Source organism: Mustelus asterias, chromosome 26 (genome assembly GCF_964213995.1).
Source record: "Mustelus asterias chromosome 26, sMusAst1.hap1.1, whole genome shotgun sequence".
In the NCBI taxonomy this organism is placed as follows: Eukaryota; Metazoa; Chordata; class Chondrichthyes; order Carcharhiniformes; family Triakidae; genus Mustelus; species Mustelus asterias.
Window position 1 is genome coordinate 2556090 of NC_135826.1, and position 15385 is coordinate 2571474.

At 43.7% G+C, this 15385-nt stretch overlaps 2 protein-coding genes across 2 annotated transcripts in view; one reads left to right on the forward strand and one right to left on the reverse strand.

Moving 5' to 3' along the window:
- The window catches only part of LOC144479377 (E3 ubiquitin/ISG15 ligase TRIM25-like), a 28921-nt gene extending 16759 nt beyond the window's left edge, over nucleotides 1-12162 (forward strand). Inside the window, exon 6 of the mRNA XM_078197997.1 lies at nucleotides 11618-12162. Coding sequence (XP_078054123.1) covers nucleotides 11618-12162 — 545 coding nt within the window. The remainder of the gene's footprint in view (nucleotides 1-11617) is intronic.
- A 2499-nt stretch (nucleotides 12163-14661) lies between these two features.
- Nucleotides 14662-15385, reverse strand: part of c26h19orf44 (chromosome 26 C19orf44 homolog) — a 43606-nt gene continuing 42882 nt past the window's right edge. Inside the window, exon 10 of the transcript XR_013495528.1 lies at nucleotides 14662-14771. The gene's annotated coding sequence lies outside the window, so the exon portion shown is untranslated. The remainder of the gene's footprint in view (nucleotides 14772-15385) is intronic.

Here is a 15385-nt window from a genome sequence, read left to right on the forward strand (position 1 = left end):
GAAAATGTTGGAAAAAGAGGACAAGGACAAAAACAAAAGCTAGATAGGATAGCAAACAATTCTTGATAGAAATCTCTCTCAAAGGAATTCCCTGGCCGAATATTTCAGTATGAGGAAGGTTCCTCATTTACTGGATCCAGGTATTACTGGCAAGGCCAGCATTTATTGCCCATCCCGAATTGACCTTGAGATGGCAATGAGCCACATTATTGAACTGTTGAAGTCTATGTGGTGTGGGTAAGTACCATCAGGAAGGAAGTTTCAGGATTTTGACCCAACAATGAAGAAGGAGTGCTGATATATTTCCGAGTCATGATGGTGCGGCTTGGAGAATTTGAAGGCAGTGGTGTTCCCTTGTGTTTTATCCTTCTGAGGTAAAGATTGTAAATTTGGAAGTTGCTGCTCTATTTTGTAGATGTTACACACTGCTACCACTATACACTGGTGTGGAGGGAGTGAATATTTAAGGTGGTGGTTCGGGTGCCAATCAAGCAGGCTGCTTTGTCCCGGATGGTGTCAAACTTCTTGGGTGTTCTTGAAGCTGCACCCATCCAGGCGATTTATTTTTTCAGGCTAAGTGTGTATGGGGGAACCTGAGAACAGATTTCCAAGTCGGATCTGAACTGTGCCCAGATTCAGCACTTAGAATGAAAATGAGTAAAATTGGACCCAACATTCTTAACACGCCCAGTCCTTCAATGATTTGTGCACATAAAAACCCAGGTCTGTCTGTTCCTTCACTCACATTAGAATTGTATGCTTTATTTTATATTGCCTCTCCTCATTCTTCCTATCAAATTGACCACAGTATCCTAGGTAAAGCCCAACTAGTATTCTCAAAGGTTCAACATAGCTTCCTACATCTCTGTATTAAACTTCACCTGCCAAGTGACCACCCATTCCACCAAGGCATTCCATGTCCTCTGGAAGTCTATCACTATCCTCCTCACTTCACTATTACCTCAAAGTTTTGTATAATCTGCAAAGTTTGAAATTGAGCTTAATACACCCAAAGTCTTAATATATATCATTAATATATAGGTCATGTATCAAGAAAAACAGTGGTCTTGACACCAATCTCTTGGGAACCCCATTATATACTTTCCTGTAATTTGAAAAACATCCATTCGCCACTTTTTTTTATCCTTTCACTCGGCCAAGTTTGTGTCCTTGCTGCCATTGTCCTTTGTTCTATGAGCTTTAACTTTCCTGGCAAGTCTATCATGTGGCAATGTATCCATGTACACCAGGTAAACTGTGTTACCCTCAGCAGCCCTCTCTTTTACCTCACCAAAAAACTTAAACTAGTTAAAGACAAACCCATGTTGGCTTTCCTTAATTAATTCACACTTGTGGGGGCAGGGAAAGAAAGGCCAGGAATTCTGTGGAGAGGCAGGGAGAATGAGGAGAGACAATAAACCTACATGATACAACTTTAAAATGTGACCCTTGAGTATAGATAAACAAGTCTCTAGGTAGCAGGACAATTAGAGGTGTGGTTTATAGGATTCTGGGAAGAATGGACTATAAAGAAAGGAAGCTATGTTGAATCTTTGAGAATACTAGTTGGGCTTTACCTAGGATACTGTGGTCAATTCTGGGTACATTTTAAGAAGGATATTAAGGCCTCAGAGGGGTTTTGGTGGAAGTTTAATTTTTCACCATCATTCCTTTGATTACCATTTAATGTGGTAAGACTACAGAGCTCCATCTAATCCATTGGTTATGAGACCACTTAGCTTTGTTTATAGAATGTTACTTCCATTGTTTTGTATGCATGTTGTAAATTCATCTCAATTTTAGGCACATCCAATGCTGCATCAGGCAGCTTTTCTGCATTCCTCACTGAACTCGGACTGATCCTTTTGCTTACTGATGGTAGAGTGAGGGATATGAGGTAACAGGTTGTGGTGTAAGACAACTCTTCTGATGGTCCACAGCACCAGCTTTGAGGTGCTATATCAATATTTTTCTGAATCTATCCCATTTAGCACAGTGCCATTGTCACACAAGATGATGGAAGGTGTCCTCAGTGTTAAGACAGGACTTGTTTCCCTAAGGACTGTGCAGTAATCACACCTACCAATACTGCCACAGATAGCTGCCCCTATGACAGGTAGATTAGAGATGAGGTCCATTAGGTTCTTCCCCCGTACTGGGTCTCCCACCACCTGCCGCAGTCTGGCAGCTATGTCCTTGGTCAGTTCAGCCAATAATGGTACTACCGAGTTGCTCCTCGCCCTAAGCAGAATATACCCTCTGTCCTTGCTACCTCCTCTTTCATGTGGAGTAATGATTCATCAGTGAGAGAGGGTGATAATGAACAGGAGATCTCCTTTTCCATGTTCGACTTGTTGTGCGTGACTTCAGAGTCACTGTTGAAGATTCCCGAGGCCACTCTCCCTCATGACTGTACCATTGTATTGTCATCTCTAATGTGGTGATGAAGGAGATCAGGGCATTGGCTGATAGGTATGATTTGGGGATTATGATTATGTTAGGCTGAAGCTTGACTAGCTTGTTGGGCAGTTTTTCCAATTTTGACAAGAGTTCCCAGATAGTCATGAGGAGGACTTTGCTGTGTTGACTGAGCTAGGTGTGCCTTTGTTGTGTCCAATGTCTGGGTTGATGCCAGGTGATTGATTTGGTTTTATTCTTAATAGACTTTTTAAAATATATATATTTCTATTGAAAATTTTTCATTTTTACAAATGACACAGCCACTCTCAAAGTTTGGTATAGTACAGCAAGATCATTTTCAACTACTGCATGTAAAAGGAGACAGAAAAAATTCTCAAGATAGTTGGGTCGGATTATTCATTGTATCCAGTGCCTCCAATCATGCAAGTAATGAGGACATGTTGAAGGATGGGGGGATATCAGGAGAACAGGATGCAGCCACAATTAGCTCAGCAATGCACAACCAAGCTCACAGGATAACAGCACAGAGCTACAGAACTTATGTTTTTAAAGTAGCCACTCCCATTGCTTATTCAACCATACAAAATACAGGATATTAGCACAGGTAAAACCGCCAGGGATTTTCATGCAAAAGAGAAAACACTGGAAAATGCTGGAAAAACAGGGATTTTCACGCGTGTTGCCAGCCATCGGCGCAGAGATAGATGCGAGGCCAAAAAATGCCAGGAACCAGTTTGGCCCCACATGCAACATTCCCAGCCCTGTTTTGCCGGCAAGATTGCCCAGAAAAGGCACAAAGCCGATTTACATGGATTGAATATATTTCAATCCCGTTAGCACGTCCCACACGGCATCTTCTGGTCTCCTGGAATCTTCCCACTTGCCGGCGTGACACCAGTCAGAATCAATGCTGGTCTCCACCAGCAGAGACCAAGCACCATGGCCGTGCCGGGAGGATCGGAGGCCACTGAAGCTCTCGGGTGCTTGGGGCATGTCCAGGCAGTGCCCATCCTGATGTCCTGAAGCTGGCGAACTGTGTTGGTGTTGGGGGCGGGGGGGGAGAATATGCCGTCAATGATGGGAGAGGGGGTCTGATGACTTGGGGGGGGGGGGGGGGGGGGGGGAGGGAGGGAGGAAGTTTCCCAGTTCACTGAGAGACCGGGAAGCCTATTACAATGGCGCTCTGAGCATTCGGAAGCCGGCTTCACCGGCATACTACTGGTGCGAATCTCCCTGATGTCAGAAAAACTGACAGAGTGTGGGAAGATTGCAATGACAAATTCACCCAAAAGGCAGGTGTGGAACACTCCCATTTTCAGAATTTTATGACACTTGGAATTTCTTTGGGAAAATTGTACCCAATGTCTTTTCCCAGGATATATATATGTCAGTCTGTACCATAACAAAAGTTAATCAGAGATTTTATAACCCCAAAACAACTGAAATATAAAAAAATATGCAAGCCCATGAGTTCTAGGGGGGTTTTCCTTATCCACTATGGGGACTCATAGTATCACCACAGTGCAGAAGGAGGCCATTCGGTCCATCGAGCCTGCGCCAACAACAATCTCATCCAGGCCTTATTCCCATAACTCTTCATGTATTTACCATGTGAATCCCCCCTGACACGAATTTAGCAAGACCAATTCACCTGGTCTGCACATCTTTGGGCTGTGGGAGGAAACCGGAGCACCTGGAGGAAACCATGCAGACAAGGAAAGAATGTTCAAACACCACACAGACAGTGACCCAAGGCTGGAATTGAACCCGGGTCCCTGGTGCTGTGAGGCAGCGGTGCTAACCACTGCGCCACCATATTATTTTCTTTCATTTTAATACTTAACTTCCTTAGTTAACCATGATTGATTTATCCCCATCCTAGAATCCTTCTTCCTCACTTTTTATTGTGAGTAATAAACTATTTTGTTAAACATCTGCCATTGCTGATCAACCATTTTATCTGCTAAGCTCCTTTCCTGGTCCACTCCAGCCACCTTTGCCCTCATTTCTTTGAAATTACCTTTATTTAAGTTTAGCTCAGTTGTTTCTGACCCAAGTTTCTCATTCTCAAATGGAATGCTTAAATTTACTATGTATGGTCAGTTTCCTAGGGGTTATTTTACTCTGAGATTGTTTATTAAACCTGCCTCATTACATATTACCAAATCCAAAATAGCCTGATTCCTGGTTGGATCCACAACATATTATTCCAGGAAATTGTCTCAAATACACTCTATGAATTCTTCCTCAGGGCTACCTGATTTGATTTGATTTTCCCAATCCACATGAAGATCAAAGTCATCAATGATTAATATATTGCCTTTTTTACATCCCCTCATTATCTCCTGATTTCTTACCTGCCCTGCAGTATATCTATTGTTAGGGGGCCTATAGACTACTCCCACCAGTGTCTTCTTCCTCTTGTTAAGGCTCTGTACCTTAATGCGCGGAACATTTGCAATAAAGTGAATGAACTAATCGCACAGATAGATATAAACGGGTACAATATAATTCGGATTATAGAGACATGGTTGCAGGGTGACCAGGGGTGGGAATTGAATGTCCTATGGTATTCAATATTTAGGAAGGACAGGCATAAAGGAAAAGGTGGTGGAGTGGCACTGCTGGTTAAAGAGGAAATTAACACAATAGTGAGAAAGGATATTGGCTCTGACAACGTGAAGTAGGTAGAGTTGAGAAATACCAAGGGACAAAAAACATTAGTGGATGTCATATATAGACCCCCAAACTGCAGCGGTGATGTTGGGAATGGCATTAAACATGAAATTAGTGATGCATGTGATAAGGGAATATCGGTGATCATGGGTGACTTTAATCTGCACATTGATTGGGCAAATCAAATTAGCCACAATGCCGTAGAGAAGGAATTCTTGGAGTGTATACGGGATAGTTTTCTTGACCAATGTGTGGAGGAACCAACTAGAGAGCAAGCCATCTTAGACTGAGTACTGTGTAACGAGAAGGGAATCATTGCCAATCTAGCTGTACGAGACCCCTTGGGGATGAGCGACCATAACATGATAGAATTTTTTATCAAGATGGAGAGTTGAGTAGTTGATTCGGAGACTAGAGTGCTGAATCTTAATAAAGGAAACTATGAGGATATGAGGGCGTGAGTTGGCCTTGATAGATTGGGGAGAGTTACTTAAAGGGATGACAGTGGATAGACAATGGCAAACATTCAAGGAACGCATGGAGGAACTGCAGCAACTGTTTATTCTTGTCTGGCACAAAAGTAAAATGGGTAAGAGGGCCAATCCATGGCTTACAAAGGAAATTAGAGAGAGTATCCAATCTAAGGAAGAAGCATACAGATTGGCCAAGAAAAATAATAGGTCTGAGGATTGGGAGCAGTTTAGAATTCAGCAAAGAAGGACCAAGGGATTGATTAAGAAGGGGAAAATACAGTACGAAAGTAAGCTTGCAGGGAACATAAAGACTGACACTAAGAGTTTTTATAGATACGTGAAGAGAAAGAGGTTGGTTAAGACAAATGTAGGTCCCCTACAGACAGAAACAGGGGAACGTATAATAGGGGACAAAGAAATGGCCAAGCAACTGAACACATACTTTGGTTCTGTCTTCACAAAAGAGGACACAAATCAGATGCCAGAAATGTTTTAGAATGCAAGATTTAGTGAGAGGGAAGAACTGAGGGAGATTAGTAGAGAAATGGTACTGGAAAAGTTGATGGGATTGAAGGCAGATAAATCCCAGGGTCTGGTAATCTACATCCCAGAGTAATTAAGGAAGTGGCTCTAGAATAGTGGATGCATTGGTGATCATCTTCCAGGATTCAATAGACTCTGGCACAGTCCCTGCAGATTGGAGGGTAGCGAATGTCATTCCAATATTCGAAAAGGGAGGTAGAGAGAAAACAGGGAATTATAGACCAGTAAGCTTAACATCGGTAGTGGGGAAAATTCTCAAATCCATTATCAAGGACTTTATAGCGGAGCATTTAGAAAGCAGTGGCAGGATCAGACAGAGTCAACATGGATTTATGAAGGGGAAATCATGCTTGACAAATCTGTTGGAATTCTTTGAAGATGTAACTAGTAGAGTTGACAAGGGGGAACCATTGGTGTGGTATATTTGGACTTTAGAATGCGTTTGACAAAGTCCCACACAAAAGATTATCGTGCAAGATTAAAGCGCATGGAGGAAGTATATTGAGATGGATAGAAAACTGGTTGGCAGAGAGGAAATGAAGAATAGGAACTAATGGGTGCTTTTCAAATTGGCAGGCAGTAACTAGTGGGGTGCGACAGGGATCGGTGCTGGGACCCCAGCTATTCACAATATATATGAATGATTTGGATGAGGGAACAAAATGTAACATCTCAAAGTCTGCAGGTGAAACCAAGTTGGGTGGGAGGGTGAATTGTGATGAGGATGCAGAGATCCTTCAGAATGATCTGGACAGGTTGTGTGAGTGGGCTAATCAATGGCAGATGCAGTATAATTTGGATAAGTGTGAGGTTATTCACTTTGGAAACAAAAACAAGAAGGCAGATTACTACCTGAATGGCTGTAATTTGGGAGAGGAGAGTGTGCAGCGGGACCTGGATGTCCTTATGCACCAGTCACTGAAAATAAGCATGCAGGTGCAGCAGGCGGTAAAGAAGGCAAATGGCATGTTGGCCTTCATTGCGAGAGGTTTCGAGTACAGGAGCAGGGATGTGTTGTTGCAACTATACAGGCCACACCTAGAGTATTGTGTGCAGTTTTGGTCTCCTTTTCTGAGGAATGATGTTCTTGCTTTCGAGAGAGTGCAGCGAAGGTTTACCAGGCTGATTCCGGGGATGGCGGAATTGATGTATGAGGAGAGATTGACTAGGTTAGGATTGTTTTCGCTGGAATTCAGACGAATGAGGGGGGGGATCTCATAGAGACTTATAAAATTCCAACAGGTCTAGACAGGATAGATGCAGGGAGGATGTTCTCGATGGTGGGGGAGTCCAGAACCAAGGGTCATAGTGTGAGGGTTCAGGGAAGACCATTTAGGATGGAGGTGAGGAGACAGTTCTTCACCCAAAGAGTGGTAAGCCTCTGGAATTCATTACCACAAGAAGTCATAGAGGTTTACAGCATGGAAACAGGTCCTTCGGCCCAACTTGTCCATGCCGCCTTTTTTTAAAAAAAACACCTAAGCTAATCCCAATTGCCCGCATTTGGCCCATATCCCTCTATACCCATCGTACCCATGTAACTATCTAAATGCTTTTTAAAAGATAAAATTGTATCCGCCTCTACTACTACCTCTGGTGAGTGTTCCAGACACTCACCACCCTCTGTGTGAAAAAATTGCCCCTCTGGACACTTTTGTATCTCTCCCCTCTCACCTTAAACCTATGCCCTCTAGTTTTAGGCTCCCCTACCTTTGGGAAAAGATATTGACTATCTAGCTGATCTGTGCCCCTCATTATTTTATAGACCTCTATAAGGTCACCCCTCAACCTCCAAAACTCCAGAGAAAAAGGTCCCAGTCTATTCAGCCTCTCCTTATAACTCAAACCATCAAGTCCAGGTAGCATCCTAGTAAATCTTTTCTGCACTCTTTCTAGTTTAATAATATCCTTTCTATAATAGGGTGACCAGAATTGCACACAGTATTCCAAGTGTGACCTTACCAATGTCTTGTACAACTTCAACAAGACATTCTAACTCTTGTATTCAATGTTCTGACCAATGAAACCAAGCATGCCAAATGCCTTCTTCACCACTCTGTCCACCTGTGACTCCACTTTCAAGGAGCTATGAATATGTACCCCTAGATCTCTTTGTTCTGTAACTCTCCCCAGCACCCTACCATTAACTGAGTAAGTCCTGCCCTGGTTCAATCGACCAAAATGCATCACCTTGCATTTGTCTAAATTAAATTCCATCTGCCATTCGTCAGCCCACTGGCTCAATTGATCAAGATCCCGTTGCAATTGGAGATAACTTTCTTCACTATCCACTATGCCACCAATCTTAGTGTCATCTGCAAACTTATTAACCATGCCTCCTATATTCTCATCCAAATCATTAATATAAATGACAAATTACAGTGGACCCAGCACTGATCCCTGAGGCACACCGCTGGTCACAGGCCTCCAGTTTGAAAAGCAACTCTCTACAACCACCCTCTGGCTTCTGTCAAGAGCGCCGGCATCTCCACATTCTGTCAAGAAGCCAACTTTGTATCCACTTAGATACCTCATCCAGGATCCCATGAGATTTAACCTTATGCAACAACCTACCATGCGGTACCTTGTTAAAGGCCTTACTAAAGTCTATGTAGACAACATCAACTGCACTGCCCTCATCTACCTTCTTGGTTACCCCTTCAAAAAACTCTATTAAATTTGTGAGACATGATTTTTCACTCACAAAGCTATGCTGACTGTCCCTAATCAGTCCTTGCATCTCTAAATGCCTGTAGATCCTGTCTCTCAAAATACCTTCCAACAATGTACCCACCACAGATGTGAGGCTCACTGGCCTGTAGTTCCCAGGCTTTTCCCTGCAGCCCTTTTTAAACAAAGGCACAACATTTGCCACTCTCCAATCTTCAGGCACCTCACCCGTGACTATCGATGATTCAAATATCTCGGCTAGGGGACCTGCAATTTCCTCCCTAGCCTCCCACAATGTCCTGGGATACACTTCATCAGGTCCCGGGGATTTATCTACCTTGATGCGCTTTAAGACTTTCAGCACCTCCTTCTCTGTAATATGTACACTCCTCAAGACATCACTATTTATTTCCCCAAGTTCCCTAACATCCATGCATTTCTCAACAGTAAATACTGATGAGAAATATTCATTTAGGATCTCACCCATCCCTTGCGGATCCGCACATAGATGACCTTGTTGATCCTTAAGAGGTGATGTGGAAATGCTGGCATTGGGCTGGGGTAAGCACAGTAAGAAGTCTCACAACACCAGGTTAAAGTCCAACAGGTTTATTTGGTAGCACAAGCCATTCACCTTTGGAGCGCTGCTCCTTCATCAGGTGAGTGGGAGTTCTGTTCACAAACAGGGCATATAAAGACACAAACTCAATTTACAAAATAATGTGTAGAAACTTAATGTGTAGAAATTTTGTAAATTGAGTTTGTGTCTTTATATGCCCTGTTTGTGAACAGAATTCCCACTCACCTGATGAAGGAGCAGTGCTCCGAAAGCTAGTGGCTTGTGCTACCAAATAAAGCTGTTGGACTTTAACTTGGTGTTGTGAGGCTTCTTACGATCCTTACGAGGCCCTACTCTCTCCCTTGTTACTCTTTTGTCCTTTATGTATTTGTAGAAGCTCTTTGGATTCTCCTTTGTCTTATCTGCCAAAACAATCTTGTGCCCCCTTTTTGCCCTCCTGATTTCTCTCTTAACTCTACTCCTACACCCCCTATACTCTTCAAGAGATTCATTTGATCCCAGCTGCCTATGCATGTCATGTGCCTTTTTCTTCTTCTTGACCAAGGCCTCAATATCCCGAGTCATCCAGGGTTCCCTACTTCTGCCAGCCTTGCCCTTCACTCTAAGAGGAATGTGTTTACCCTGAACCCTGGTTAACACACTTTTCAAAGCGTGCCACTTACCAGATGTCCCTTTGCCTTCCCACAGACTCCCCCAATTAACTTTTGAAAGTTCCTTCCTGATACCATCAAAATTGGCCTTGCCCCAATTTAGAATTTTAACTTTTGGGCCAGAGGAAGTTGATGCCAAAACATTGAATGCATTCAATAGGCGGCTGGATGTAGCACTTGGGGCAAATGGGATCAAAAGTTATTGGGGGTAAAGCAGGATTATGCTATTGAGTTGAATGATCAGCCATGATCTTAATGAATGGCACAGCAGGCTCGAAGGGCCAAATGGCCTCCTCCTGCTCCTATCTTCTATGTTTCTATGCTTTTATTTCTTACCTCCACCCATGTGGATTCTACATCCAATGATCCAAGATCATTTCTTGCTATCGTACCTATTCCATTTTGTACTAACAAAGCTACCCCACCACCCTTTCCTTCCTGCCTGTCCTTATGAAAAGTCAACTAAAATTGGCAGCCTGCCCACCATATTCAAATAAGTAATCAAGGGTCAAGTAGGCTTGTTACCAAGTCAATTGACCCTGATAATATTGCTGCCCACTCCGTAAAATGTTTGGCATGGGCGATCGAATGGGAGTGGGCAACCTGATATTTTAACTAAGCTCTTCAAAGGGAGGGAAAGAAAGGGATTTCGATCTTTGGAGGTAGAGGGTGCCTTTTCCCCTCTCCCCCCCCCAACCTCCTTCCCTGCCCAGGCCAAACCCTCCCTGCCCAAGACCCTGAACTTACCTGCTCCAGAATCCATGGGCGCCCTTCTTCTTATTTATTGCTGATGCACATAACAACAACTCTGTGCTTCATGGCTTTCAGTGCACAGAATCTGCCACCAGTAGTTGAACCTCTTTGGGCTATCGGGATAAGGTTGCTGGCGCTTTGATCCTGATACAGACCGGTTACTGTCAGCCAGCAACCTTATCCCGATAGCCCAAAGAGGTTCAACCAGGTGAGGAAATGCAGTCTGAGGATGGCTTCATGGCTTGGTCAGAGGTTCTGCAATTGCTCACCAACACAACATTGGACTTTTTAGGCAACTTGACAATAAAACTGTGTTGACAACCTCTGCTCCTAAAACCATACGAAAGAAGACAAGTTCCAGATTTAGTCAATTAACTGAAATCCCCAAGCTACCATGGTGAAATCTGAACTCTCATCTCTGGAGCATTTAGTTCCGGCTTTGGATTAGTAGGCCAGAAACAACCACAATGCCACACTCCCTCTATCTGATTAGAATCCAATATTTTATATTTAAATGCTAAAAAATAGCTGTCTCCCATCTGCATTTATTACAGGGTAGTGAGAATAATGAACTTGCTACCATTGGAGTCATTGAAGTGAGTCGCATAAATGTATTTAAGGTGTCGCTGGATAAACACAAAGGATAGAAAGGAATAGAAGGATATGTCAGGAAGGTGAGATGAAGTAAGTTGAGTGGAGCATAAGCACTTGCATTGAATGGGTGATCATGTGCTTTATATTCAATATTTCTAACCAGCACTTGTTGTAATGTCACTGAAGGCATTTGGACAGCTCCCTTTTTACAAGAGTGAACAGCTGAGATTTACGTCGACTCTTCCTTTCATTCACAGATGGACAGTCACCAACTCTGGATCCTCAGACTGCATTTCCTCACCTGGTGCTGGCTGACAGTAACCGGTCTGTATCAGGATCAAAGCGCCAGCAACCTTATCCCGATAGCCCAAAGAGGTTCAACTACTGGTGGCAGATTCTGTGCACTGAAAGATTGAGCTTTGGCCGCTCCTACTGGGAAGTGGAGGTTGGAGGAGATCGCCGTCGGTGGGACGTTGGGATGTGTTATGACAGCATGAGCCGGAAAGGCAAGGGTAAAGAATGTTCACTGGGACAGAACAAGGAGTCGTGGTGTCTGTACTCAGAGCCAGGGAGCCTTGCAGCCTTGCATGATAACAATGCTACTAAGCTAATGGTTCACATGCCCACCAGAGTGGGAGTCTACGTAGACTTTGATGCTGGGATAATCTCATTTTACAGTGTGTCTGACAAGAAATTGACCCTGTTACACAACTTCCAGGAACAAACATTCACTAAGCCTCTCTATCCAGCTCTGGGAGTGGCTGATTTCACTACAGCCCTGTCATTGTGCATTCTAAAGTGATGCCTTATCAATGCTCATAATCTTTCATATACAGAAAGGAAGTGATCTGACCAAAAGGTCTGTCCTCTAATGGCACATTTCCTCCAGTACCAAAGGTTGCAATGATGCTTTGTGATCATGTCATTGGTGCTAAGCAATATTTCCCAGGTGCTGACTCCTCAGATGCCTGACAATGGCCCTTCTGGTTCTGTATAATCTTTGCTCTGTACCGTTTGGTAGTCCTCCAGTCAGCTGTGAATCCAAGAGGAACCACTGCACGGTATCAATTTCAGCCATTGGTAGCACTGTAGCCTCTGTGTTAACAGATTGTGGGGGGTTCAGGTTCCACTTCAGAGAATTGATCACAAAGTCTAGGTTTCCACTCCAGTGCGGTACTGAGGGAAAGTGCTGTCTTTCATGTGTGCTGTCAAACTTGACTATCATGAGATACTAAGGACAACAGTCCTCCAGCAACGCTCTGGTTTACATTCTTGAGTCCTTTTGAAATTTCTATATTATTTACTGAAGGCAGCCACTCACACACACTGGAACTCAGTCCCTCTACTGCATTAGCCAGAAACACATACCAGTCTATTCTAACTCATCAAACCAACCAACATGTGGCAATGGCTCACTGGATAACATTTAGTTATCTAAGGGCAGTGGAAGCTTTTTTAAGGTAGAGGTAGATAGATTCTTGTTAGGCAAGGGGATCATAAGTTAACGGGGGTAGATGGGAATGTGGAATTCAGAACACAAACAGATCAGCCATGATTTATTGAATGGCGGAGCAGGCTCGAGGGACTGAATGGCCTCCTCCTGCTCTTATTTTGTATGTTAGTTGAAGAATTCTAGCTAACTGTTTCTCCTTCTGTGTGTTGGCACAGTGGTTAGCACTGTTGCCTCACAGTGCCAGGGACCTGGGTTTGATTCTCGGCTTGGGTCGCTATCTATGCGGAGTTTGCGTGTTCTCCCCGTGTCTGCATGGGTTTCCGCTGGGTGCTCCGGTTTCCTCCCACAGTCCAAAAAACATGCTGGTTGGGTGCATTGGCTATGCTAAAAAAAAAAATTCTTCCTCAGTGTACCCAAACAGGCGCTGGAGTGTGGCGACTAGGGGATTTTCACAGTAACTTCATTGCAGTGTTAATGTAAGCCTACTTGTGACACTAATAAACTTAAACTTAGATTTTGTGGCCCATTGTTGTCCTGGATCAGATCAGCTGGTCAATACTGGTGCATTGAGAGGGAAAGCTTCTGACTTGATGATGACCATTACTTAACTTCACCTATAGTGTACGGAGCTGTTTATATTCTAAAAGAAAAATGACGACAATGTTTAAGAATATGATGTATGTGGGTGGAGAGAGTTTGATGATTAGTTTGCATATTGTACAATCCTAATATTTAAATTGATGCTTGAGTTACCTGCAACATTGAGGTTTTCTTTATAACAGCCTCATTGCTTATTTAGATTAATATCGAGGTTAACAGTTGTGGTCTTCATGCATTTCATGCAAGTCTGGTCATAGGTTGAATTCCTTCTCTGATGCCTATATTCTGCTCTATACCCTTTTCCTCACTCATTGACTCCAGTCCCCCAATCCCATTTCTCAATGTTGTGTTTAAATCTCTCCATGATGTCATGCTCATAACCTCAGCCAGCTATGGTCACTCTGTTCCTCAGACTCCAGCCTCTGTGCTAGAATTATAGGAATTGGACATTAATCCCCTCGACACTGTTACGAGCAACCTGGGAGAAGGATCAAAAGGGCTTAAAAAATGTACCTTTCCATTTTCTTTCAATACTTTAATTTATTAGTTATAAAACATTCAAGGTGGAGTTAAAAAAAGTTGTTTGAGTGGGCAGTTGAAGGTGGGAGGTCATGTGATGAGGGGAATCTCTCTGTGATTGTTTCAACAGGTTGGGGTGTAAATATAAGAAATAGGCATGATGTGGAGATGCCGGCGTTGGACTGGGGTGGACACAGTAGTCTCACAACATCAGGTTAAAGTCCAACAGGTTTATTTGGAATCTCAAGCTTTCGGAGCGCTTCTCTTTCAATGATGAAGGAGCAGTGCTCCGAAAGCTCGTGATTTTGGACTTTAACTTGGTGTGTGAGACTTTTTACTATAAGAAATAGGAACCATACTGTCCCACGAGACTGCTCCATTATTCTGTGTGATCATGGCTGATCTTAAGCCTCAACTCCACTTTCCCGCCACACCAAATATCCCTTTATTGCCTGAGAAACCAAAACTCTGTCCATCTCGGCCTTAAATATATACAACGATGGAGCATCCACAGCCCGCTGGGTTGAGAATGCCAAAGATTCACAACCCTTTATGAGTCACAGAATCTTTCCAGTGCAGGAGGACATTCAGCCCATCGAGTCTGCACCGGCTTTCAGAAAGAGCATTCTCCCTGATCCCACTGCCTTGCCTCAGGCCTGTAACCTTGCACATTCTTTCCAGAAACTTCTCCTGACCTCAGTCTTAAATGATCGGCCTCTTATCCTCAGGCTGTGTCCCCACGTCCTAGATGTCCCAGCCAGGGGAATCAACCTTTCAGTGTCTCCCCTGTCAACTCCCTTCAGATCCAAGCAGAAATGTTTGGATTATTTCATGATAATCTGTGAGGGGAAGATATTTTAAAACAGTAAAGCAGTCTGAAAATTTACAATGAAATCTACTTCTAAAGGTTTATGTGGAACGTATCGTGTGGATCGATGCTTGGAAGTGTGATGTGGTGGCCATTACAGAGACTTGGGGACAGGGACAGGACTGGATACTTCAGGTGCCGGGTTTCAGATGTTTCAGGAAGGACAGAGAGGGAGGCAAAAGAGGAGGGGGGGGGGGGGGTGGGTGGGAGTGTCACAGCTGTAGAGAAGGTGGAAGCTGTGGAGGGATTGTCTACCGAGTCTCTGTGGGTGGATGTTCGGAGCGGGAAGGGGTTGATAACTTTGCTGGGTGTTTTCTACAGGCCGCCCAATAGTAACAGGGATGTTGAGGAGCAGATAGGGAAACAGATCCTGGAGAGATGTAGTAATAACAGGGTTGTCGTGATGGGAGACTTTAATTTCCCAAACATCTATTGGAATATCCCTAGGGTAAGGGGTTTGGACGGGGAGGAGTTTGTTAGGTGTGTTCAGGAGGGTTTCCTGACACAGCATGTGGATAAGCCTACAAGAGGAGAGGCTGTACTCGATCTGGTACTGGCTAATGAGCCTGGACAAGTGTTGGATCT